Below are 23793 nucleotides of genomic sequence, written 5' to 3'. Positions count from 1 at the left end.
TCAACGGGCCATTCATTCATCATTCATCATTCATTAATTATTAACCAACAATTTTATTCAAATGAACTAATCTAATTGTAAGTATTATGCACAAATCAAAGGATCTTTCTATAACTTGTCGGGAGATCCATATGGTTGGGTAGTTTCCTGTTCATCCCAACGAGAAGAGAGAGAACACACAAAGTTTTATTAATTTCTCTGCATCTTCTATCAACTGAATCTAAACTCTTTCACATTTTCTGGGTTTATTTTATTCTTTATTTTCTTGTATTTTTAATCGCATTGTCCTATGAATTAAGTGATTCATTCTCCAAGAACATCGAGATTATAATTCATTTATTGGGGTTTTGATTGAAGTTTCTGCCACATTTTTGGGAGTTTTTTGCTGCATTGAAGGAGAAGGCAAAGGAAAATAGGAAGTGGGTTTGATAGATTTCTGGGTTAATTTTTCTGGGTAATTTATAAATTTTCTGGGTTTTCTAGGAATTTTCTTTTTGGTGGAATTTAAGCTAAAAAAATTTCATTTTTCTGTGAAGTTTTCCGGGTTTTTAAGGGCTTTTGTTTTGGTTGATAGAGAACTAAAAATTTCCCACATTTTTTGGGTAATTTTTAAATTGCACCACAAAGCTGTCCATTTCATGAATGAATAGTTGTGTGAAATTATATGTCTACTGAGAAGGAAGAAAAGGTGACATTTGTTTTAAGTGGAAGGGTCCTAATGTTTTGTGTCATGGTCTTGGAAAATAACATGTTACCTAGCTATATTGGCACTGTTATGGTGATATTGGTCTGAAACTGTTTCGAGAACTCGAAATAACCGCCATTTTTGTAGGATTGTAAGGTCATAGAAATGGAGGATAAGAATGAGGAAATGCGCTCATTGGCTTTAACTCCAACATGGTCTGTTGCATCTGTTTTGACATTCTTTGTTGCAATTTCTTTGCTGGTTGAAAGATCAATTCACTGGTTGAGTAATGTGAGTTTTCATTCAAAAGTCTAATTTTATTGAATTTTTAGATTTTGGGCAACTTCTGTTACTAATTTCCTGTTTATGTTTAAGTGTTGGTACTAAAAACAAGTTAGTTTGAATCTGGTTATTTGTAATTGAAACTAGTCTTTAGTTGTTTTTGCTGTCAACTGATTACATGTTTGCTGACCTGAGAATCTATTTGTTTAGTAGTCAAAAAACACTTTTTTGATCGAATATCTAATTTGTATCAACAAAAAGAGGATGTTTTTCATGATCTTTTGTTACTAACTGCTGCAATTTTCACCTGCTATTGTTCTTATATAACAGTGGCTTGATAAAACGCGTCGAAAGCCGTTGCTTCAAACTGTGGAGAAAATGAAAGAAGGTACTTATACTAATGAATGTTGGTACTTTGTTGAAGAGTTAATATTTTGGTGATGAATGTTTGAAAGGCAATGCTACAGAACTTTAGATGCTCTTTGTATAGCTTTGGGCTTATCTCATAACTTATTAATTTTATCTGTGTATGCAGAGTTGATGCTCCTCGGCTTTATATCTCTTCTTCTAACAGCAACTTCAAGCACTATATCCAGCTTTTGTATATCTTCAAAGTTTTTTGGTGGTGTATTTTCCCCGTGCTCTGAATCTGAAGTCCATGAAGCGTCTGAAGAGGATTTATCCGAAGGACGTAAACTTTGGACATCATCTCCTCAAAACTTCAGGAGATTGATGAGTGTCCTTCATCAAAATAAATGTCCTGAGGCATGTGTTTTCTTATGTTTATTTTATTTTAAAAGTTAATTGAGTTGTTACTTCACTAGAGCATCTTTCATAAATTATGCTCCTTATGTCTTTTGAGTCATTGACTTCACTGTTTTCAGTTTGAATAATTGGGTTTTGAAATTTATCTGCTTATTTTGCGTATAGGGTAAAGAACCATTTGTATCATATGAAGGCCTCGAGCAGTTGCACCGATTTATCTTCATCATGGCAGTGACACATGTATCTTATAGCTGTTTAACAATGCTGCTTGCAATTGTGAAGGTTAGAGTCATTGTGGCTTACAGTTCATCTTAGTTTGGAACTAAACAGAGTATATGCACCTAATAGACATTATGATTATCAATGTCAGTCGTTTTAGTTTGCCCTTTCAAAATAAGGATTGTTTCCCGGGAAGTGCTTGGTAACTTTTTCATTCTCATCCTACTGTAATTTAGTGTAGTTATGGCATTTGGAATTGAGTCACTTTATAATTTTCTAGGATTAAAGGTGAGGTTGCCTTATCCAGCTCTTCCCAGAGGATTATTGCATGTATAACAGACTCTTTTCTGCTGAGACATATGTCTAATCTGTTAACTGTCAATTTACTTGCTTTTTAGTGGGAACCAATCACTTGATTTACATTATCTTTAAGCTAAGACACAAGTTAGCTAAAGCTAGCCTCTTCTAATATTGACTCCTCCCCTTCTTTTCTTGCTGAATGTTTATTACCAGATACATAGTTGGAGAAAATGGGAGGACCAAGCTCAGTTGGATCGGCATGATGCACTCACAGGCAAGTTGTCTAGTTTCAGCTGAAATAATTACTATCTGATGGAAGTTGAATTAAATGTAAACTTGTGTTAGTATATGTAGGCAGCGTGATGGACGTGTCAGAAATTAGCTTTGGTGATGTTTGTACCCTATTGTCAAATGGTTAAGCCATCCCAGATCCTATTGCGGTCAAACTAATACTTTTAAATGTATACCCATCTGATACCCCCCAATAGACGACTCACTTAAATTCCTCACGATAAGAGTAGCATTTAGCGTAAAAAGTTCTATAGGAGGAATATAGATGTATAGGTTGCAAATATGCAGGCAGCTTGCCATTCCAAAACCTGTTTCTTTATTTGTCATAATTCTCTGTAAATGAAAAGGAATGAGTATGGAGTTGTAGGAGATGATATTGGACTTTTAAAAATGAATAGATGTGAAAGTTACATGAGCCTTTCTCGTCAGTGCATAGATCCCTGATAGAATCTTGCAATAGCTGAATAGCATTCTTTCCCATTGTAGCTTGTTCCTTGCAATATCAATCTATGGGTGTATCCTATCTTTTAGCAAGATCAAATTTTGGATAGATCTGTGCCCTCGTTGCGACTGATTAAGCTGTAAGGCCATTCAGTGCTGAAAGCTTTTTTTTTTTTTTTTTTTTTTTTTTTTATTTTTTATTTTTTTTTTATAGTCCTCCTGGAATAAGTTTCTTTTCTGTGTTTTAGGCTTTCCTACTCTCAAAATACCAAAAAAGACACACTGAAACTGAATCATACCTCCTCTTTAATTATTTCCACAATTGGGATTTCACGCATTCTAGTGCACTAATATAATCATTTATATCTTCAATTTATTTTAAAGTAACAATTTTAGAATTTTGATAGATGAAAGTATACTTCGAGATGAATTTACCACACCAGTTTATATTTTCCCTTACGTAAAAATCACAATAGATCATCTCTTGGTATTGTGTGAATAGTGTAAAAATTTGATGTTTCAATGATTAAAGAACAAAGAAAATATTTCTTATTGCTTTGATATTATGAAAGTATACTTCGAGACGATTCACCTCACCTGACTGTATTTTTCCTTACCTAAAAATAGGAATAGATCATCACATGGCAGTGTGAATAGTGTAAAAATTTAATTGTTACAATAATTAAAGAACAAAGAAAATATATCTTATTGCAGTACTGGCAGAGTTGATTCATGATAAGGTTGTGAGCTATGCACCTTTCCCATTTGCACTAGTATATCTCTATGTGCTGACTAAAAATCTACTTCTTTAGCTTTCTTAACAATTGGTACATATTAAAAATTGGATGCACTGGAGCTGATATGGGCTATAAGGACAAACATTTAAAAAAATCGGACAATAAAATATTTTACGTATGCTATAAAGTTACTTTAAAATGATCAAAAGTTACCGTGTAATGAGTGAAAGTACAAGTTACCCAAAAAAGTCTAAAAGTTATCCTAAATTCAATAAAAGTTAGCTCGATATTACTGTACATTGGATGTATACAAAAGTTTTTGATATTGAATTCCCAAATGCTGAAACACAAACATATGATTATATATATGTACTGATATTGGTATGGCATAGCTTGCTGAAATGATGACATAATCACATAACAGTCAGCTTATTTTTCAACAGAGATCACCAGGGAGTTGGTTATGCGAAGGCAATCAAGCTTTGTCAAATTTCAAGCGTCAAATATTTTGACCAAGAGCAATTTCTGGATTTGGGTGGTAAGCATGAATGTTGTGCTTGTTTTTCTGTTAATGTGACTACTTCACTCTTTTATGTAGATTTCAATCTGAAATGTCTTCTTTGTGGATAAATAAATATGTAAGGCTTTGTACATCTTGACATTGCTCTCAGCAAGATACACTTTGTCCTGTACATATTGTTTGGTGCTGTTTCTTAACTTTCTCAACTTGATAGTTCTTGTACTCAGTGAGGTCTCAACAGTCTCAAGGCTTTCATAACAAGAAAAGAAAAGAAAAAGTCTTATGCCTTCGCTTAGTTGTGTGTATGTAAATAGAAACATGGATTCATGATAGTCACGACCACCATATTCTCCACTTAGTCCCTATTGGGAAAGTTTTCAATAGGCGTCGCTTGGCTTTGGTGTATTTTCACAGTGGTATAAGCTTACATTTGGCATCATATGTTCTAGGTTCCCTGAAGCTCAGTCAATTTTAACAGTCTATTAGCTGAAATTCTACCCAATTATATTAGATTTCATTTTCTGATCTTAGAAAGTGACAGGTTGATTTTTTTTGGATGTATGAGCATTATAGGGATACTCATTAGTCCAAAATTGGGTTATAAATCAATAAATATCAGCACCACATATTTTCATGTCTGAAAAGTAGTCTACTAGGATAGAGGGTAACTTGTGATTATGAAAATACTCTTGAATACAAAGAATTAAAGCATGGAATTCTATATGAGAACTTTTCAACCTTTTCCGTTTACACAGAGAAGTGTATCTAGAGTCAGTACTGTATACATGTGTACAGTGTACTATTAATTATGTCCCAGTTACTGTTGTCATAGGGTAAAGTATAGTATGGAGGACTTAAGATATTTGAAGTGATGTAAATTGCAAGTCTCAGTTCATCACTTTGGAATTTGTCTGTAATGATGTGCTTCTTTTCTACTGGAGATGGGCCAATTTGCTTGCAGTGTCGAGATATATATGCTCTATGTTAATCCAGTGGGGTAATTGTTAAGAGAACAAGATGTGGCCCAATTAGTTAAATTGCTGCCACCATTTGAATACATGGGTCTGTGCATTGAATTTAATTCAAGCTTATTGTTTGGACATAGTAAGGGTGTCTTTAAACTTATCTTAACTTATTACTTGATTAGACCTTTATAGAACTTAATCATATTTATTAGCTTTTGACTGAATTAATTATTAGTTTATCATCCATCATCATTTGAACAGAAACAAGCAAAAATTATTTAATCAATCCAAATAGATTGTAAAGCTTTAATGCATTTGAGGGGGAAAAAGAAAAATTAAGAAAATTAAAATCAGAATTTTAATCTTACGTCTTTGAATCTCAAGATTGAAAGGTAATCAGTATCAGCTGTTTGGAATGACTTATAGGCAGAATCCACAATTTCTTTTGTTAGTTGTCCATTCAATTAAATTTAAATAAGTCGTTCATTCCTATAAAGTTGCAAGTAAAACATTGTAATAACTAGTTAGATGTAGGCTTGAGGAGCTAAGTTAACAATATGTTTATACATTTGTTTCCATATCTCAACTTATTTACAGGTATCTAAACATACATGTCGTTTATCATATAAAAAGCACATCATTAGTCATTATTTTAGGCCAGTTTTTCTTTATTTTTATTTTGTTGCCATAAGATTAAAAATGCTGGTAGAGGCTTAGATAATGCTTACCCGACATACTTTATTTTAATTTGATGATTTATTATTTGTGTTTTTACTTTATCTTATTTTATACAAAATATAGCTTTTTTACTTTTATTTTTTAAAGGGGTGGGTGGATATTGTATCAACATGTCTGCTGATTTTATGTTCTTCAGCAAGCAAGAATTTGTTAATTTGAAACTCCTTGGATGAATCTTCTTGGAGAAGGTTTAGTTAAACTACTGTTAATGTTAGACTCAATTATTGGTTGTATCAAATCTTCTAAACTGACTTCTTAATTGTATGTCAGACATGTTTCTTCAGGCAATTTGGACATTCAGTGGTTCGTGCTGATTATCTTACTCTACGCAAGGGATTCATTATGGTACTTGAATAATTAAACTGAAAATTTGTGTCTTTCTATTATTTTACTGAAATGGCGTGCTATTAGAAATCTGCTTGGAGCCAATTAGACAATTAAAGATGGATTGTTGCATGGTTGAGAGCTAAAGATGGTGCAATTTATGGCTTGTTTTTTTTAAGTACACTTGCCGTAAATTTCAAATTTTTTTGTAATGCTCTCTCTTGTCATCAATAACTAATCCTGCTATGCATTTCTTTTGAGCCCACCAATGAAAATTTTAATGTGCATGCCCAGCACTTCTCGAGCTTTAATGAAATTTATTGGTGCTTTTGTTGTTATTAGGACAGGTTTTACTGCCAAAGCAATAGCTAATTTCAATGTCAAAATTTTCTTCTTGTGATCTAGTTTTCAAATATTTTAACTTCTTTTCAAATATTTTAACTTCGTTTGTTATGCTTGACAGAACCATAAACTTAGTAGAAGATATGATTTTCACAGCTATATGGTTCAATCTATGGAAGAAGAGTTTCAAAGAATTGTTGGTGTGAGGTAAGCTAGAAGATGTTCAACCGTCGTTCATCGTATTTCCTGCTGTGTTTTTTTTTTTTTTTTTTTTTTTAGTTTTTATTTTATTTTAATTCTTTGGATATGTATATTAAACTTATATGGAATCGCATAGACAATATAAGGAGAGTTTCATCAACTTAACTTGTGAAGTAATGCCATTTTCTGTTGCCTTTATCTTAATATTTTTTAATCACAATTTTATCAGACAATAATTTATCCTCAATATTCTGAAGCATTGTTCTATCTTTTGCAGTGGTCCACTTTGGGGATTTGTAGTTGCTTTTATGCTGTTTAACATAAGAGGTGAGGATGTTTAATGCATTTAAGGTGAATGTTCTTTAATGTGTTCCATTGGGGAATAATTGTTGTAGATTGTAAACGTTTTAGCTCCTTGTTTTAAAGATCTTCAAGTATTGGTATACTCTATTATTTTACTGATTACGCCTGTGTATAATTAGATAAACCAATATTTCTTTTACCTTGTTGAACTAAATTGCAGCACCTTTGTGCCATAGAACTATAGCACGAGTGCCTTCCTTTTAGATGGGGCTGACATCGTTTGAGGAACTATACTAATTGGTTTTCCTTGTTATTCCCAGGATCAAACCTATACTTTTGGATAGCCATATTACCTATAGCAGTAAGTCTGATTTCATTTGTATGTTTAGGTTTTTGCTTTCAATGCATTATTTACTTGTAGAGCTGTAGATGTAATGGATGCTCCTGCATCAATACCTTGAAAGTTGCCATGGCATATATCAGATCTGTTACCATGATCTGGACATACTTCTGACTATTGAATAGAGCCTTGACTTTTTGTTTCTCACTCCCTTCCAGCCCCCCAAAAATGAAGTGCATCTCATGTTTACTATATTTGCTTTTTTTTTTTCCTTTTTTTTTTTTACCTTGTGGCAAGTGGCAACCACAAAAAGAAGAGTAGATCTTACCCAAAGCAGGGTATAGGGAGGTCCAAATGTATGCAACCTTATGGATGATTTGCGTACACTGATGGAGAGACTAATACTAATATGTGACATTGAATAATATTATTTTAATTGTTGTCAAGGGAAAAAGCAAAAGACCTCCTATTCTGGTATCCTTTATTGATTGCTTTGATTATTTTTCATGGATAACTTGGTATCTGCGTTGAAAATGCAGCTCGTTCTTTTGGTGGGTACTAAGCTTCAACATGTTATAGCAACCTTAACTCTAGAGAGTGCTGGACTGTCAGGGTTCTTTACAGGAACAAAGTTAAAGCCTCGTGATGATCTCTTCTGGTTTAAGAAGCCAGAATTGTTGCTATCCTTGATTCACTTTATACTTTTCCAGGTAGGAAAACTTATATGCCAGTTGCCTTCTGTTTATTTTATTTGAGTTAGTTATACACTCTGCTGTGTAGCCTCTTATTATTTCTTCCTTGTGCATTTTTGCAGAATTCCTTTGAGCTTGCTTCTTTTTTCTGGTTTTGGGTACTTCCTTTTCTCAACTTATGTTTATTTTATTCTGTTGTCATAGATTGTTGCCTTATGATGATGATAGAGAATGAAAGACATTTCTTTTGAAAGTAATTTTTTCTTCTTCCTCAAATTGCATCCCACTGTGAATGTGATTTTAGGATATCTATATGAAATAGATGTATTTGGTTTTGGGCGAAAAGGAGAGCATAAGTTTTTTTTGTTAATTTTCTTATGGTGTATTTCACTGATGATATGATTACCCATTTTACAGTGGCAGTTTGGATATGATTCTTGCTTTATAAGTAACCATCTTCTAGTCTACTTGCGGCTTTTACTGGGGTATGTTTAGCTATTTACCTTAGCTGTGATGATACATATTAGCTATTAGATAATAAATTGGTGTTGCATTGCATCTTATTACAGGTTCTCTGGGCAGTTCCTCTGCAGCTACAGCACTTTGCCACTCTATGCACTGGTTACTCAGGTTAATATTGTCTTTTTTTTTTTTTTTTTAATTTATTTTTTAATTTATTGTTTATTTTTTGTTGGTAATTCTTCAACTGAAAACTGTGATATAACTCATCGACAAGAAAAGGAGAGACCGAGAGAGGGAAATTATCATTCTTTGATCCTTGAATGTTATATTTATGGTTATGACTTTTATTATTATAACCTATCAACTTATCAAATGTAATATTGAATATTGATCTGATGTTGAGTCTTGCGGGACCCTTAATTTTTTTTGTTCCTATGGAAGTAGCAATTGAATATTTTTAATAACATTGCTGATAAATATGGAAATCAGCTACTAATGTGTGATTAGTTTTCTCATATGTCGCTATATGTTTACCCATCTTCCTTATGTTTTCGAGGTATCTTTTCTTTAAAACTATCACTAAAATATACTTCCTCATGGTGACTTGACTTTGGCTACTTCCCTTACCCCAGCAACATGTATCATATACTTTAGGTTCGCATGTTTCCATTATCCTCTACTATTTTTCTTTACTTTGTGCTTCATTTTGGCTTGTCTTAGATGGGAACAAATTACAAGGCAGCATTAATTCCTCATAGAATTAGGGAGACTCTTCATGGTTGGAAGAAGTCTGCGGCCAAGAGAAAGAAGAGGCTCGGTATGTATGGTGATGATTCAACCGTACATACAGATGCAAGCACGGTAATTTCATTAGATGAAGATGACAGTCACATGCTTGATATCCGTGTTTCTGGGGCTGCTGCACAATCTGAAATTGAGCTACAATCACCTTCTACAACAGATGCAAGTCCACCAGTTGCCAATGAAAGTTCCAGTCGTGTTGGTACTCCTCTCCTCAGACCATCTGCCTCTATATCGGCAAGAATACCAAGTTCTCAGCAAATTGACGTTCCACGGTGTTCTTCGATGCCAAATAGAAGAACTGATCAGTAGTTTTCTGATAAAATCATAGTATTATGACATAACAGGAGTTTGTAGAGAATCTTCCTGTTTATAGGTTTTCACACGATTTATACAACAAATAAATCAATAGGTTATAGGCTTACTGTATTGGATTCGGATCCTCTCCAGAAAGTGGACCGTCTAGTTACTGGTGAATAAGAGAAGAGGTGAGGGGTGGAGGGTTTGGCAATACAATTTTTTTATATATATACATGTATATTTTTTTTTAATTTTTCCTCTCTCTTAGCTAGTAACTAAAAGGTCCATTATTCGGAGAGAATCCTGCCTAGATTGTACTGTTGTAACATGATGATATTCTCAAAATGCTAATTGATGGATGTGATTATACAGAAACAATTTATTTTTTTTTCTTATCCTTTCTACAAGTAATCTTCTTTTACTGCAGTTATTGCTCCGTGTCAAATAAGAGAATTGATTCAAAGTAACAGAAAAGAGTTTGTCAGATATATGCAGTTTATTAGCAGCGTTGCACACTAATGCAGTTTATTATCAGAGTTGCACTCCAAATGAGCTTTTACATTGTAATACCATTGCTATGAGATCATTTATCACCAGGATTAGGCTCATTAACTACCCCAACATGTCCTGGATGATGAACATTCTTCTGTGGATGAAGCATATGTGTCGGATTCATCGGTTCCAAGCCTTGAGCAGCACTCCCTTTGATGAAATTCAGATAAAATGGAGGGGGAGACTGTGTATCACATGTGTAACAAAAATCCCCGAATTGACAACATTTGACATTTGCACCGTAGCAAGGTCCACAGTTACCATCAATCGAACAACATCCTTCTTGATTTGGATCATGGCGGGGAATGTAGGAAGCTAGAGATACTCTGTGAGCTAATGAAAGGGTTATCCATGGTGAGAGTAAAAGAGAGAAGAAACACAAGTAAAGGGCGTGTATTGGTTTTATAGCCATTGTTTTTAGGCTTGCTTTGTGCTATTATCGAGTAGGCCTTTGCTTGTGTGCTGGTTTTATAATTATTCATGGAGCATGCATTGTAGATTTGTAGTTGATGCTGGTTGTGTAAATTCTTCCCGTCATTCTATACTAAAAAATCATGCTACTTGTGTGACTAGAAATTTTGTGTTTGTTAGGCTTCAAAAACTAACAACCTAGCGTATGCAAAAGAAATTTAGGGCAATAAGTATACAGTGATGTTTTGTATGTAGGAGTTGAAGGTGAAAAAGGAAGTGCAATTCATGTAAAAGACAATGTAAATTCATGTAAGACACAATGTAACGTATACAGTTATGTTAGATCAAGTATGAACAAAATTAAATAAGAAAAAAAAAACAAGTTACAAATAGTATGTTAAAAAAAAAATCGTGAAAAACTATCAACTCGTGACAAACTTGTCCAACCCTCATTAGCCGAGGCGTGTGGAAATCGGAAAAATTGCTAGACAAATTGTTAATGAAATAGGGTTTTTATTTATTTATTTTTTTTTTTAATTTTTATTTTTTTTTATTTTGAAAGGAAAGATACAAAAGTTAAGTAAGTCTTCTCTCAAAACTGTACCCTAACTTATCTAAAGAAATAAAATAAGAAAAACTAGCATCTATCAATGTTTACACAATTTGTAATTTGATGGCCTACAGTTGCAACATAATCTGCTGCACGATTAGCTTCTCGATACATATGACAGGAAAAAAACAGCCTGAAAGTAAGCCAACAACTTCTTGACATCATTCATTAGCAATTGAATTTTTTTATGGACAATGTGATTTATCTTTATAATTAAAAGTCCTTCAATAAAAAGTTATCGTAGATTATTTTCAGTAGCCAATAAAAGAAAGTTACGGAAAGCCGTAGCTTCTGCAATAATAGGAGTCGAGGTACCATGATAAATTGATATATTAGTGAAATAGATACGAACTTCCATTGCACACACTTAACAAGTCCAAAGTAGAAGAGGAGCGCCAAAAGTAGTACTCGTACAGTCGTACGTACCCCAAAAGCACGTCACAAAAAATCTGCCTTCTTTTTCATTTCCTTCTTCAACAATTTTCTTCTCACTACTTCACTCTCTCTTTCACTCTTTCTCCATTGAAGAATCTCCATATTCTCTCTGTAAGTTCTCTTCAATTTCTTCTTATGCTAAATTTTAAATCTTTAATTAATCTGCATTGTTCTTTTGTGTTGTCGATAATCATCTTTTTGTTGAATGCTGATTCTTGTTTCTTTAGTTGATTTTTTGTTTTAATAATTTTTTTGATGTTTGATGCTCTAAAAATTGCAGAATTTGCATTTATGAGAGAATTATTGGTTGATTATGTTGTTATTAGTTACGAATTTTGTGTTTGGTTTAGAAAATTTTGAATTTTGGGGTGTTTATTATTATTTTTTTTTTTCAGAATTTGTGAAATGTATGATTGAAATAGTTTGTCATTAAAATTGTTATTTAGCTATGGTGCTCGAGCTCTTCATTTCACCTGAATTACCCTCGACAACATGGGTGTGGACACTTGACACTTCATTTGGGGTCACAATTTATTAAGAATTTCAAAAAATTAGCCCAGTTAGAATCTTAGATGTTTCTTTTATATTCAGAAATTGTAGTATCATCTATGTTACTTGGACTTGGGTACCCATATCCAACACGAGTACATGTTCAAGCATCCGACTCGGCTATTTTGTGAAAAAATTCCATGATTTTGAACTAAAAGTGAAGTGCCCGGGTGTCATACCCATGTCCGAGTGTTGAGGGTCCGCCACGGGTACGTGAGGTGAAATGAAGAGTTCCGAGTAACATAGATTATCATCTATAGTACCGTAGTTTTTGATGTATCGTCGTATGTACTCATGGACAAATTGTCCCTTGATTAATAATATGCACTTGTCTAGTTTGTCTCAAAAAAAAAAAAAAACCGTAATTTTTTTATTCATAATAGTTAAACGAAGTGAGTCAAATTGAATATTTGGTTAGTTATGTTATGTGGTATTTGAAATGATTAGGGATAATTTTATTTCTCTTTTATGAAAATCTAATTGGCATGACAATTTTAATGTATTTTTCTTGATGTTTACCTTCCAGGTCTCCATGATACGAGTAGCTGCTGGTTTAGGACTGTATTTGGTGATCTTTCGTAAGCCTTCCATCACCATGTAAACCTCCTATTGTAAAATTTGCCATTTTTGACATTTGTTCTCCCTTGCTTGAATTAGTTCGTGTGATATGATACACAGGATATCTTAAATTAAATGAATTTTTGTTGCTATATATTCTGATGGTGCATGGAGATTGAAGAACAATGAAAAAACACGTATTAGCTTGATGTTGGTATTGTGGGTTTACTAAGTGATATTTTGGAAATTTAATTCTATTCTGATTTCTGACAACTCTTGAAGCTTATGACAATTGGAAAACATGTTTGCTTGTGCTTTTCCCCCTTGAAATGGTCATGACCTCTATGTATTCTTTTAGTTCCATAGTTACTTTAATTGTCACATGCTAACATTTGGTTTAGTCTGACTTTGGGGAGATAGGGAGAAAAGATACACAAAGACCTTCAATTCGTTATTCTAGTGGCTTGCAACTGTGTCAGAAAGAGGCGTCTACCCAGAGGGATAATTCTAGGGTTTTTTTTTTTTTTGGAAGGTTTAATGCTTGTGGAAATGTGATTAACTATTATATTCTGCATTTTCCTTACTCATATGGCTAGCTCAAGTCTCAATGTTATTTTCCTCTAAATTTTACAAGAGGAAGCTAGATTCAAATTTAAACACCCCCCCCCCCCTTTTTAGTTCACCCAACGGAGAGGTGAGGCAGCCGGGCGATTTAGTTTTTCTCTTAATTCTTATGTCATGCCATCCAAATGAGATTCTTTTACATATCTCCATGCAAGAAAGGGAAGTGGTAGGTACTCGATACACCTGCTAAAATTTGTTACCTGCGTGCATGTTATATTGTGTTACAACTTAAACCCTCCTCACCCTTAGTTAATTCCACTATTAGATTTAGACAATGACGCTTTAACAATATCTGGTAATATTTCTGCATTGTTATTGCATGAGCTTTCTTCTGGCTTTGGTTTCTTTAATCTAAAAGACCATTAGTGCATCATGCCTTTTTTATATTACTTTTTGAATGGTTTTTCACTGTGTTATATTCATCCCCAGACATGGAGGCGGCCAGCTCTTGCAATTCATCTTCCAGAGATTGTAACAGGGATATGAAGCTGCTGCTTGAAGCTTTTGGTTCCTCTTTTTCACTGGAGACTTTAGCTTCTGCTTACTCCCAAGCAAATAGTAATGTGGACTTGGCTGGTGTCATTCTTTACGAATTACAGGGATCTACTGCAGCGACTCATAAATCAAAAGATGGCATAAATGCAGCTTCTATATCATCATTAGATTTATGTGCTGAAGGTACCTCAAAGTATCTATCTATCGATGAAGGAAATGGTAAAGGTGCCACAAACAACTATGTTTCTGGAAATTCTGGAGGAGAATGTCTGAAGTCAATAATGGCAACAAATGAATCTACAAAATTTCAATCATCTGAAGTTCACTCAAATGAATCTATAAGAATTCGATCATCTGAAGTGCACTCAAATGAATCAGTTTCTGCCTCATGTAATAATACTGGGAAGGATGATAGCTTGCATGCAGACATTGAAGACTTTCTTTTCAAAATGCTTGGAGATGGGTTTCAACTTGACATGCAAATGATTCGTCAAGTTCTTGGTGAGTTGTGTTTTCAGTTCAATCATACTCTTTTTGATTTTCTGACATATGTTAATCACATGATCTTGTATTCTAGATGCTGCTCTACACAGCTCAAATGTTATTTTTTTTCTCAATTGTCTATTGTATTAAAGGCTGGCTATAGGTGACGGTGGTTTTCTTTCTCTAAAAATTGATTGATCTCAAGACATAAAGTTTTGTCAAAACTCCCATTGTCCCACTGAATATCTTAACTATTCTCATGGCAAAAACTCAGTGTAAAACACCTGTTTGAATCCAACACAAGAATATGAGGATTCCATCAATTATCCTCTATTGATAACTTCATGCCGCTTTGAATAAGTAATAAAGACTAAAATTGATCTGAAGGCTGTGAAGAGATGCTTACAAGAGTGAGATCTAATTTCATGGTTTAATATTTGGAAGGCAATCTCTCTCTCGTTTTCATTCTCAACTTAAACCTACCTCTTGTTTATAGCATGAGTACAATGCTATTGTGCTTTTTGCTTTTCCCCCGAAGTGACTTGATACTGGTTACAATAATATCTGTTAAATTTGTACTTACTCCTTCTCTTTCTAAGGTTCACTATTATATTAATTTGCTTTGTGATGAGGGATATATAATGTAGAGAGAATGCTGAATTTGCAGGGCTCTGCGGATATGATCTGGAAAAGGTAGAGCTTTCTTTCATTTAAAGGCGGAAGATATAGGTTTAAACTTCTTCTTTTGATTGACTTGCTAACATATTTAATTACTTGTATATCATGTTTATATAGCTGCCTGACCTTGTGGAGAGCTATAGGTTTTGTTGCATCCAGGACTGTATTAACATCATGAATTTCTAAAGCTTTTTTTTTTTTTTTCATTTACAGCCTCATCAAAACTAGTGCCCAAAGCTATATCTGATTATAATGTCATTACCTGAAATTTTCCTCTTTGCAAAGATATTTAGTCAATTCTTTCATCTTACCCTCCCTTTCCTTTGACTTTTGATAATATCAGTTCCACAGTTAGGATTTATAGCAAATTTCATTTCTTAACTAGCCATTTGAGTAGTAAAGGTAAAAATAAAGATTTTATAGCAAAGATATATCATGTTTATATTAATTACTTGCTCCCATATCCATCAATTAAATTAACCATTTTTTTCCTACAAACTATTCAAACAATATATGAACATTTCTAGCATAAGCAAGTTGGTACAAGCAAAATGCTAAAAAATGCATCATCTACACATTAACCTTAGTTAAATTATAAAAAGTATTTTCTTTCAAAAAATAAAAATAAATTATAATAAGTGTTTAGCAAAATTGGGCTACCCCGCAAATATATTACAAACTAAACAGTTATCAATAACGCAAAGCCCATAAATATTAATCACAAATTTGGGTTATCTCAACTAGTAAATCACAAAAAGGGAATAAAGGTTAGTGTGTGAATAGTGCAAAAGTTAAACTACTCCCTCCGTTTTTAAATATTTGCTCCATTTTCTTTTTCCGGCCGTTTTTAAATACTTGCTTCTTTTCCTTATTTGGAAATCTTTTACAATATTTAATTTATTTCTCTCACCTAGTGGACCCAATATAAATCATATTTTATTAGTTTTATACTCTCTCTCCTCCAATTCTTTCAACTACTTTTGCTTTTTATAATTTTTTATTCTTCCCCCTACCCCACTACCTTCATATTTTATTACTTTCTCCAATTTCTCCTCAAACTCCGCGTATGGAGAAATGGAGCAAGTATTTAAAAATGGAGGGAGTACAAGAACAAAGGAAGTGTATGAATTAAGGAAAAGAATAATGAATTGAATACATAAAAAAGTGGTTGGGGTGGGATTTGGACCCTCATATGAAGGAGAAGGTTACATCAACAAGTTACCACTAACCAACATGTCATCTATAGCTTATCTTCAGATTACATTAATAAAGGTGAAGGTTACATCAATATAGACGAGTCATGATTTGGGCCTCTCATATGTGGGCTTAGCGTTGGCTAGACACGAGGTTGTTTCAGAAAATGAATATGTACACATGATCAATAATACGTGTAAGAATGGAATCTAGCCTATTATCATGATTATGTGTAAATTTTCATATTTATGTAATAGCCTCGTATATGGGCCAACGTTGGGCCCACGGATGAGAGGCCCAAATGATAACTCATCAATACAGAAATGTTAGTATATTGATGAGCCATGATTTGGGTTTCTCATCCAAGGGCCTCAACGTTGGCCTAGATACGAGTCTATTACTAGAAATGAAATTGCACACGGGATCAATGATACGTCTAAGAAAGGGGTCCCGAATACTTTTCTTGATTTGCTTCTTCTTTTAAGATTGGATTACATACCATATTTGGGAGGTCAATATGGAAGGAAATCGTCAAATCTTCTTTTTGATATTCGGATAACTTGTAAGAAATATTTTTATAATATGAGTTATCGGAATATAAGATACATCTACTAACAATTTATGTATTTTGTTTGAAAATCAGAGTATGGAGACACTTGTTGATCTATCAGCTTCAACTCTTGAGAAGAGTGATGATGTTGTAAGTGGGTGTGCCGAAAAATTAAGCTCTGGCTTTTTTGGAGGAAGAAGCTATGCTATTCTTCCTATTATTACCTGTGCAAATTTCATGTCTGCAATAACCAATATATTTTAGTATCTGTGCATGTATCTTGGAATCACATTATGTGCTCATTGGTGTGTAAAACAAATTAAAATTTTGCATGATTTACATTTACATCTCAATTGTAATGCACTGTGCTGTAAATTTCAAATGATAAAGCTTTAATTTTGTGCAAGAAATGTATTCACAATCTGTGATTGAGTCTTTTAGATGTGTGGGTAAAGGCAGAGTATTCTGCTGGTACTTTTGTCTGCTTGCCACTAGCTTTACACATGAAGTTTTATGTTAAGCTCTCGTAGATAGTGCTATTGACTATATGCAAGCATTGATGTTGAGGAATCCTTCATTATTACATTTGACAAGAGTTGAGATTAAAATGCAATAATTTTTGCAATTTATTGCAGTGATAGATTTTTGTACTATATGGTATCCATGTTCTCGAAGAAGGTAAAATTGTTTGTGTGGATAACGTGATTTAACAGATTCCTATCCTCAACATCGATTTCATTTGCTAATTCTGTGACCCCCTCCCCTCCTCTCCCCCTTGGGTGTGGATACATCACATACGTTTGCTTTGTGCCTTCAAATTGGTGGGACATGGTGTTTTAAGTCTCAAGTCCAGTGCGCTTCCTCAAACCTCACCTTCTGTTTGTCTGCACTATTCTATCAATTATTTAAGGATTGGGAGAAATGCAGTGTTTCAATATGCTTTGCTATTATGTATGGGGATGTGGGATCATAAGGACTAGAGTCTAGAGGTCGTCAGTTTTTTCGGCACATAGTAGTCTGGATTTGTTATCCTGAGTGCTACATTGGTTTTTTTTTTTCTTGGGGGAGGGGGGGGGGGGGGGAACTCTGGAACTACCACTGAGTGTCAGCATTTGTGGTATATATTAATCTTGCTTTTCGATCATGTAAAAAAAGATTGCCATGCTATTTTTTGCTATTGATTTATTGGAGAAGCACCTTTGTCCTTTGTATTTTTTAAAAATATAAATTACTTCCCCATCTTTAAAAAAACACTTCACAATATACTTAAGAACTAACTGCATAGCCACATTTATTTGATCATAAGTTTGCAGCTGTTTTCAAAGAACTGTTGGCCTGAAAATCTTATAATGTTATGTATGTCTACTCATGTGGATTTTTGTAACAATCTCAGGAGATGTACGTGTATCTGAAGAATGGCCCAAATTCCAATAAGTTGCAGTCTGGTTCTTCACTAAGGTTCACTATGTTCCTTCTTTCTTTAACATCATCTTACATCTATTCTACTTGTGAATCTACCTCATTCTCCTTTCCTTGCATCTTTTTTTGTTTTGTTTGGGAGGGGGAAGGGGAGAGATGGGTGAAGGAAATCCTTTCTTGTATGGATGTCAATTGCTGATATATATTATTTACTTGCTAATACAGTAATGATGGATCGGTGAAAGAAAACAGTAAGGAATCACGTAGGAAGAACAATGCTAATTATGATTTGCAGAAGGAAATTTTGGGAGCATTATTTTCAGCTCCTGAAAGAGTAGAGGAGCTACCTAGAAAAACTAGTGTTAGATCCTCAAGAACATATGGGAGAACAGCTGTTGAACCTATGATCGAGACTAGCATAGAGCAAACATTTGTTGCTTTGAAACCATTAGCAGATTACAATGAAGGTATGCAGCTGGTTATATGTTGAAACTTGATATTTTTTTCTAAATTACTAGACTAATAGTTGTTACCTGAGGTCCTGAGTAGGGATGGCAATGGGTAGGGTCTAATAGTACCCGGACCTGGACCCGGACCCGTAATTTTTAATCCATACCCATACCCTACCCGGACCCTTGGACTCTAAAATTTTAAAGACCTTACCTGGACCTTATGGGTCTAGCAAGGTCTGGGTAGGGTCCAGCCGTCTAGGGTCCAATTTGGGTCATTAACCAACTTTTTTTCCCAATTTTAATTGTCTATTTTTTAGTGTAAGATTGTATGTAATGCACAAAAAACAAATAAACTAATACATAAAAACATGACCAATTAATTTGAGATATCGTGAAACAATTAAACAAAAAAATCTTAGAATGATAGATAAAAAGATTACTATTATCCATAAGAACATTACAATTTAAAGTGTTGTAAAATTTATTGCACAACTACAAAGTTAATAGCCTTTCATTGTTTAGTTGTCTTTCATATCATACTCGATTTCATCTTCAACATCCTACAAAATCAAGATCCTTAAGATTTTATTTTATTTGATATTGTAACTTTTTCTAAACTCCGCTCCCGCTGCCAATCCCAAGGATAAAGGAGGAGGGTTATGGTAGACCAGTGACAGCCAGTGTAAAATTTTGTCACATCGCTTGACAAGTTGACATGAGCCACAATGATTGAGAGTAATACTAGGATGAGTGGCCTTTTGGGAAGTTCTCATGTTGGTTCATGTAGTCGACCCTACTTATGGGATTAAGGCGTTCAAGCAGAAGCAGATTGTAACCTTTTCTAAATTAAAATATTGTGTGGGTCTATGTACGGTTCTGGGTGGGTAGGGTATGGGTTTGAAAACGTTATACCCATACCTAACCGTACCCATAGGGTCTCAAAAAAATAAGATCCATGCTCATATTTTAGGGTTGGGTCTGATAGTGTTTGGGTAAGGTCCTGGACCCATTGCCATCCCTAGTCTTGAGTGAAGTCTCCAGAAATTGCGCTTTTATAATGATTTCAGTTGATTAAACTCTTTATCTGTGCTTTAAAAATGGAGAGCTGTGAAATATCTCTTTGTGGATTTGTGCTTTTGCATTTATTCTAAAGAGTTGGTTTCTTAGTTTTATAAGAAATGTTCTCTTAGGGCCACCTTTTTTAACAAGAGGCTTAACATGGGACTGGATTGTCACTGCGTTATACCTTGGTGAACTAATTTATGTCAAGCGTAACCCAGGGTGGTGTTATTTATTTGCAAGACGTAAACCGATACTAGTTCTTTTAACTTGAATCACAGTATGGCTATCTGTTTGTTATTAATACTGTTAAAGTGGAATATCACATTCCTCTCCATTACTCACTATTGTATTTACTGATGCTTGATATTTTTGTTATAGACAAATATGATGAGGATAGCTTTCCAGCCCTTCGTCAAGCCGTTAAGGAGTATTGGACTACCATGAAAGAGTACTGCAAAGCTGTGAGTAAATGCAATTAGTGTTTGTAAAGCTTTTATTGTACTTGACCTATGATGTTTTTTCTTTGGTGCCCAATTTGACTGGCTTGCTTTCTTGTTTTCAAGGAGGCCTTGTCCTCTGTTTTCTTTGTTTTTTTCTTTCTAGTTTTTAATTTTATGCACATAAATGTTTCTTTAATCTTAAAGGGGTAGGGGTGGGGGACTTAGCCTTTTTATGTTGATGCTTTTTCTTCCTGTTGATCTTATGTTCTTGTCCCTTTTTTTCTTTTATGGCATGCCATTCTCTTTAGGGGGTGCAATGAAGAATGTGAGTATATAATGAACAACTTTTTTTTTTTTTACCTGTTTTCTTTCTTGTCAGGCTGCTGATGCATACAGTAAGGGTGATCGTGAGAAGGCCAATAAGCTTATGAAAGAGGTACTGTCCTTGGTCTGGTGTCTGGTTAACGGTTCTAAACTAACTTTGATATGTCTTAGAACCTTTGCTTTGTGTCTTTACTGGCAAGCTTGCTCAAAACTATAAGTAGCAACCCACAGCTCCTTTTAATGGCTCAGTATTTTCACTGTCATAAATTTTTATTTGTTCCTCGAAGACAAATCAATGACTGTTTTCATTGAAGTTTCTATGGAAATAGGTGCAGACCCCTTTTATTTCCGAATATTCCGATCTTAGCATTTATTTTTTATATTTTTCATTAGATATGCTGACGTTGATCTGAAGTTCATGGAAGTGCTGACATTGCTATGCTGCACTTCTGTTGTTATTGACAGATTCAGAGCGATTAAAATAAGTTTCAATTATAAGCTGGTCAGTGCCTCAGTGGTCACTGGTCAATAATTTTCCGATCCTGCAATCCCAATCCTGTGAAATCTAGATATGCTGTCTGATTGATTGTAGGATTTTTTTGTTTTTTAAAATTGTGTTCCTATTTAATGGGACTACATTTGATTGATTGTCTTTGAGGAATTGAGTTAAAGCTACACATTTGCCCTTCGCTGCTTCTATTTCACCATGCCAATGCAGACTTTCTTTGAAATTCATTATTAAGAGTATCATTTCCCTACTACAGTAAGTTATTAAATTAGTGGTCTGGAACTGTAGCTTGTAACTATTTGTAGGCAAGTAGCTAGTGCCCTGCACTGATTCATCTTGTATCATGGAGCAGTACTTTATGCATATTATGAATTCTAATTTGCATTTTGCGGGCCGTGTTTTAGTGTCAATTCTACAACAGGAAGGCAAGAGATGCTGATGAAAAGTCTGCAAAGAAGGTTCTGGAATCCAGGTTAGCTAAGACTAAGTTCAAATTGGTTGCTGCTGTTTCATGACACATTACTTCGTTCTTCTGATTAACAAGCTTGATCATCTGCTACAGGCCAGAAGACGAGGTGTTGCTTGACATTAGTACCCTTGAACTAAAAGAAGCTGTTGAACTACTGAAGCATAATCTCTCTAATCTCTCAGGCATCCCGAGTAAGTTACAGTTATTACTTACTGCCATTTGTCCTAGTCGATTGTAACCATGTACACTGACACTAAAGAATTGGCATTATTTCAGCAATTCGCTATCTTAAGGTTTCTGTTTGGGATGATGGTGGGGAGACCAAGAACAAGCGTCTGAAACGTTTGGTATGTTATATTTTAATATTCATGTTATCCTTATCCAGTAGTTCTTGATACAAATATATTTGTTTGGGAAATTTATCATGTCAACTTACTATAAAATATTCAATTTTCTTTGATGGGAGTAATAAAATGCTATGCTTTCGGTTTGTTTGTGTCAAAAAAAAAAAAAAAAAAATATTCAATTTAATTTTTTTGTTTGTGTATATACTTGTATTGTTAAATGTTGGAAAAGTAGCCACATTGCTCCATGAGAATATTTTATGCAAGGGGAGGATGGCTAACTAAGAGAGCCAGGCCATAGGACCCAAACTGGTTAGACGCTGTCCCTTTTTTGCAAAAAAAACTGAGATTTCTTTTGATACTGTGTAAGCTAAGGGAAAATTAACAATAGCTAGTCTCTGATATATGACAACCAGAATTGCATAAAAAGGGCAGCCCAAGTAGGCAGGACTAATGTAGCTTGTGTGATTTTTTTGTCTGTTGATCTGTTTGTTGACTTTGTTCTTATAATCTTGTATACAGGTTTTAAAAGTGCTAGAGAATGAATCTATTCCATGCACTGAAGCAGACAATGGAAAAACTGTAGTGATTCAAATTGATGAAATCAATCCAAAGACCCTGAGCTTTGCCAAGAAGTAAAAATCTACTATCTCATTCAAAACTTCACTATAATGGTGTGTGTTTAGGTCTTTCTTGATAGGGTACTTATTTTTCTTAACTTAGTTGGAATGTCTATATATATGGGCACTCTGTACCAAATATATAGCAAATTTTCCTTCATTTTGAAAGTTTTCTGTTTTGAACTGAGTTTTGGATCTGTGGAATCAGCTTATGACCAGATCCAATAACGTTCACAGTAAAAGTAAAGAATAGCCAATATCCTCATTGGATGTCTGAAATTTGTTGTTTTTTTTTGTAGTTTTTATGTGCATCTCATCTTGCTTATCTCTCTTATGTGGGTTAATGATCTGGCCTCCCTAAAAAAATGGGTGATACTGAGAATTCACAGAACTCATGAACAATCCAACCAAACTTGTGCTGTCGAACTCTTGGCATAATATGTGATTTGTACTCCTTCAGTCCATTATATGGCTTTATGAACAATCCAACATCATATATATGATGATGCGATTGATGCCCCTCACTATTTTTCTCTTCTAGTCAACCAATTTAACATTTGATTTCTCGCATATTTAACTTGCTTCATAGTTATTAGAAACTGTCCAAGCATTTATTGGACAACCAAAGATAGGAGCGTAAAATTTAATTATGATATCATCAGACCTATTTCAATCATGTTTTAGCCTTTGCTTTTATTGTATCTAAATCAAGGTTAGTTAACTAAGGAGTATGTTTTAACAAGTGATGGATAAATGTTAAAAGTGTCCAGGAAAAACTTTCTAATTATATTTACAACTAATACATAACAAGCTTCATGCTTCAAAATTCTTGAGAAAAGCCAGATGATCAATTTGTGAGTCTGTGGGTCTCGTTTTTCTCTGTAAGAGTCTCAAGCAGAAGAGGGGGGGGGGGGGGGGGGGGGGATGTGCATACTAAGCAGTCCCTTGGTTTTCCTCGGCATCCTGGCAAAATGACAGAATAATGCTATAGATGGACATCTCGACCCCGCCAAAGAACAGCGTCGCAACAACATAACCCAGGACCCAACATGCCTGCAAAATAAGGAGCAAAAAATCAGGCAGTTGATGCAGCACTTCAACCATTTAGTCCCGTTTAGTCCCGTGAGGTGGAATTACAATAACTTATTGTGAGTCAGCCTCATACAAAATACTCAGTCAGGTTTTCTTGAAGGAAAACAAAAAACTCTGGCACTCAAGGAGGACCAAAGATATATAATGAACAATTTATTTCATGTTATATACTTCTATAAGATGGACAGTAAAGTAGAACATGCAGAAAGTATCACC

The 23793-nt window shown here is 34.3% G+C and overlaps 2 protein-coding genes across 2 annotated transcripts; both read left to right on the top strand.

The window, feature by feature from the left end:
- The first annotated feature begins 100 nt into the window (after positions 1–100).
- LOC145576775 (MLO-like protein 11) lies at positions 101–10209 on the top strand. The gene is made up of 15 exons (XM_081634484.1): positions 101–976; positions 1298–1355; positions 1503–1732; positions 1898–2014; positions 2465–2525; positions 4164–4258; positions 6214–6288; positions 6731–6816; positions 7088–7137; positions 7434–7474; positions 7993–8163; positions 8268–8303; positions 8563–8630; positions 8715–8775; positions 9328–10209. Exons 1-15 carry the CDS (start codon positions 851–853, stop codon positions 9718–9720), a joined length of 1668 nt encoding a protein of 555 aa, XP_081490610.1. The 5' UTR covers positions 101–850; the 3' UTR covers positions 9721–10209.
- Positions 10210–11428: 1219 nt separating this feature from the next.
- On the top strand, positions 11429–22947 carry LOC145576774 (putative nuclear RNA export factor SDE5). Its single transcript, XM_081634483.1, has 13 exons — positions 11429–11827; positions 12792–12843; positions 13877–14443; positions 15093–15118; positions 16941–17018; positions 18241–18305; positions 18492–18733; positions 20159–20241; positions 20600–20656; positions 21457–21524; positions 21615–21712; positions 21798–21868; positions 22388–22947. Exons 2-13 carry the CDS (start codon positions 12798–12800, stop codon positions 22502–22504), a joined length of 1518 nt encoding a protein of 505 aa, XP_081490609.1. The 5' UTR covers positions 11429–11827; positions 12792–12797; the 3' UTR covers positions 22505–22947.
- Positions 22948–23793: the final 846 nt, after the last annotated feature.

The sequence above is a fragment of the Chenopodium album genome, chromosome 13 (assembly GCF_948465745.1).
Source record: "Chenopodium album chromosome 13, dcCheAlbu1.1, whole genome shotgun sequence".
Lineage (NCBI taxonomy): Eukaryota > Viridiplantae > Streptophyta > Magnoliopsida > Caryophyllales > Amaranthaceae > Chenopodium > Chenopodium album.
Note: the sequence above shows the minus strand (reverse complement) of the source record. Positions and strands in the feature narration are given on the sequence as shown.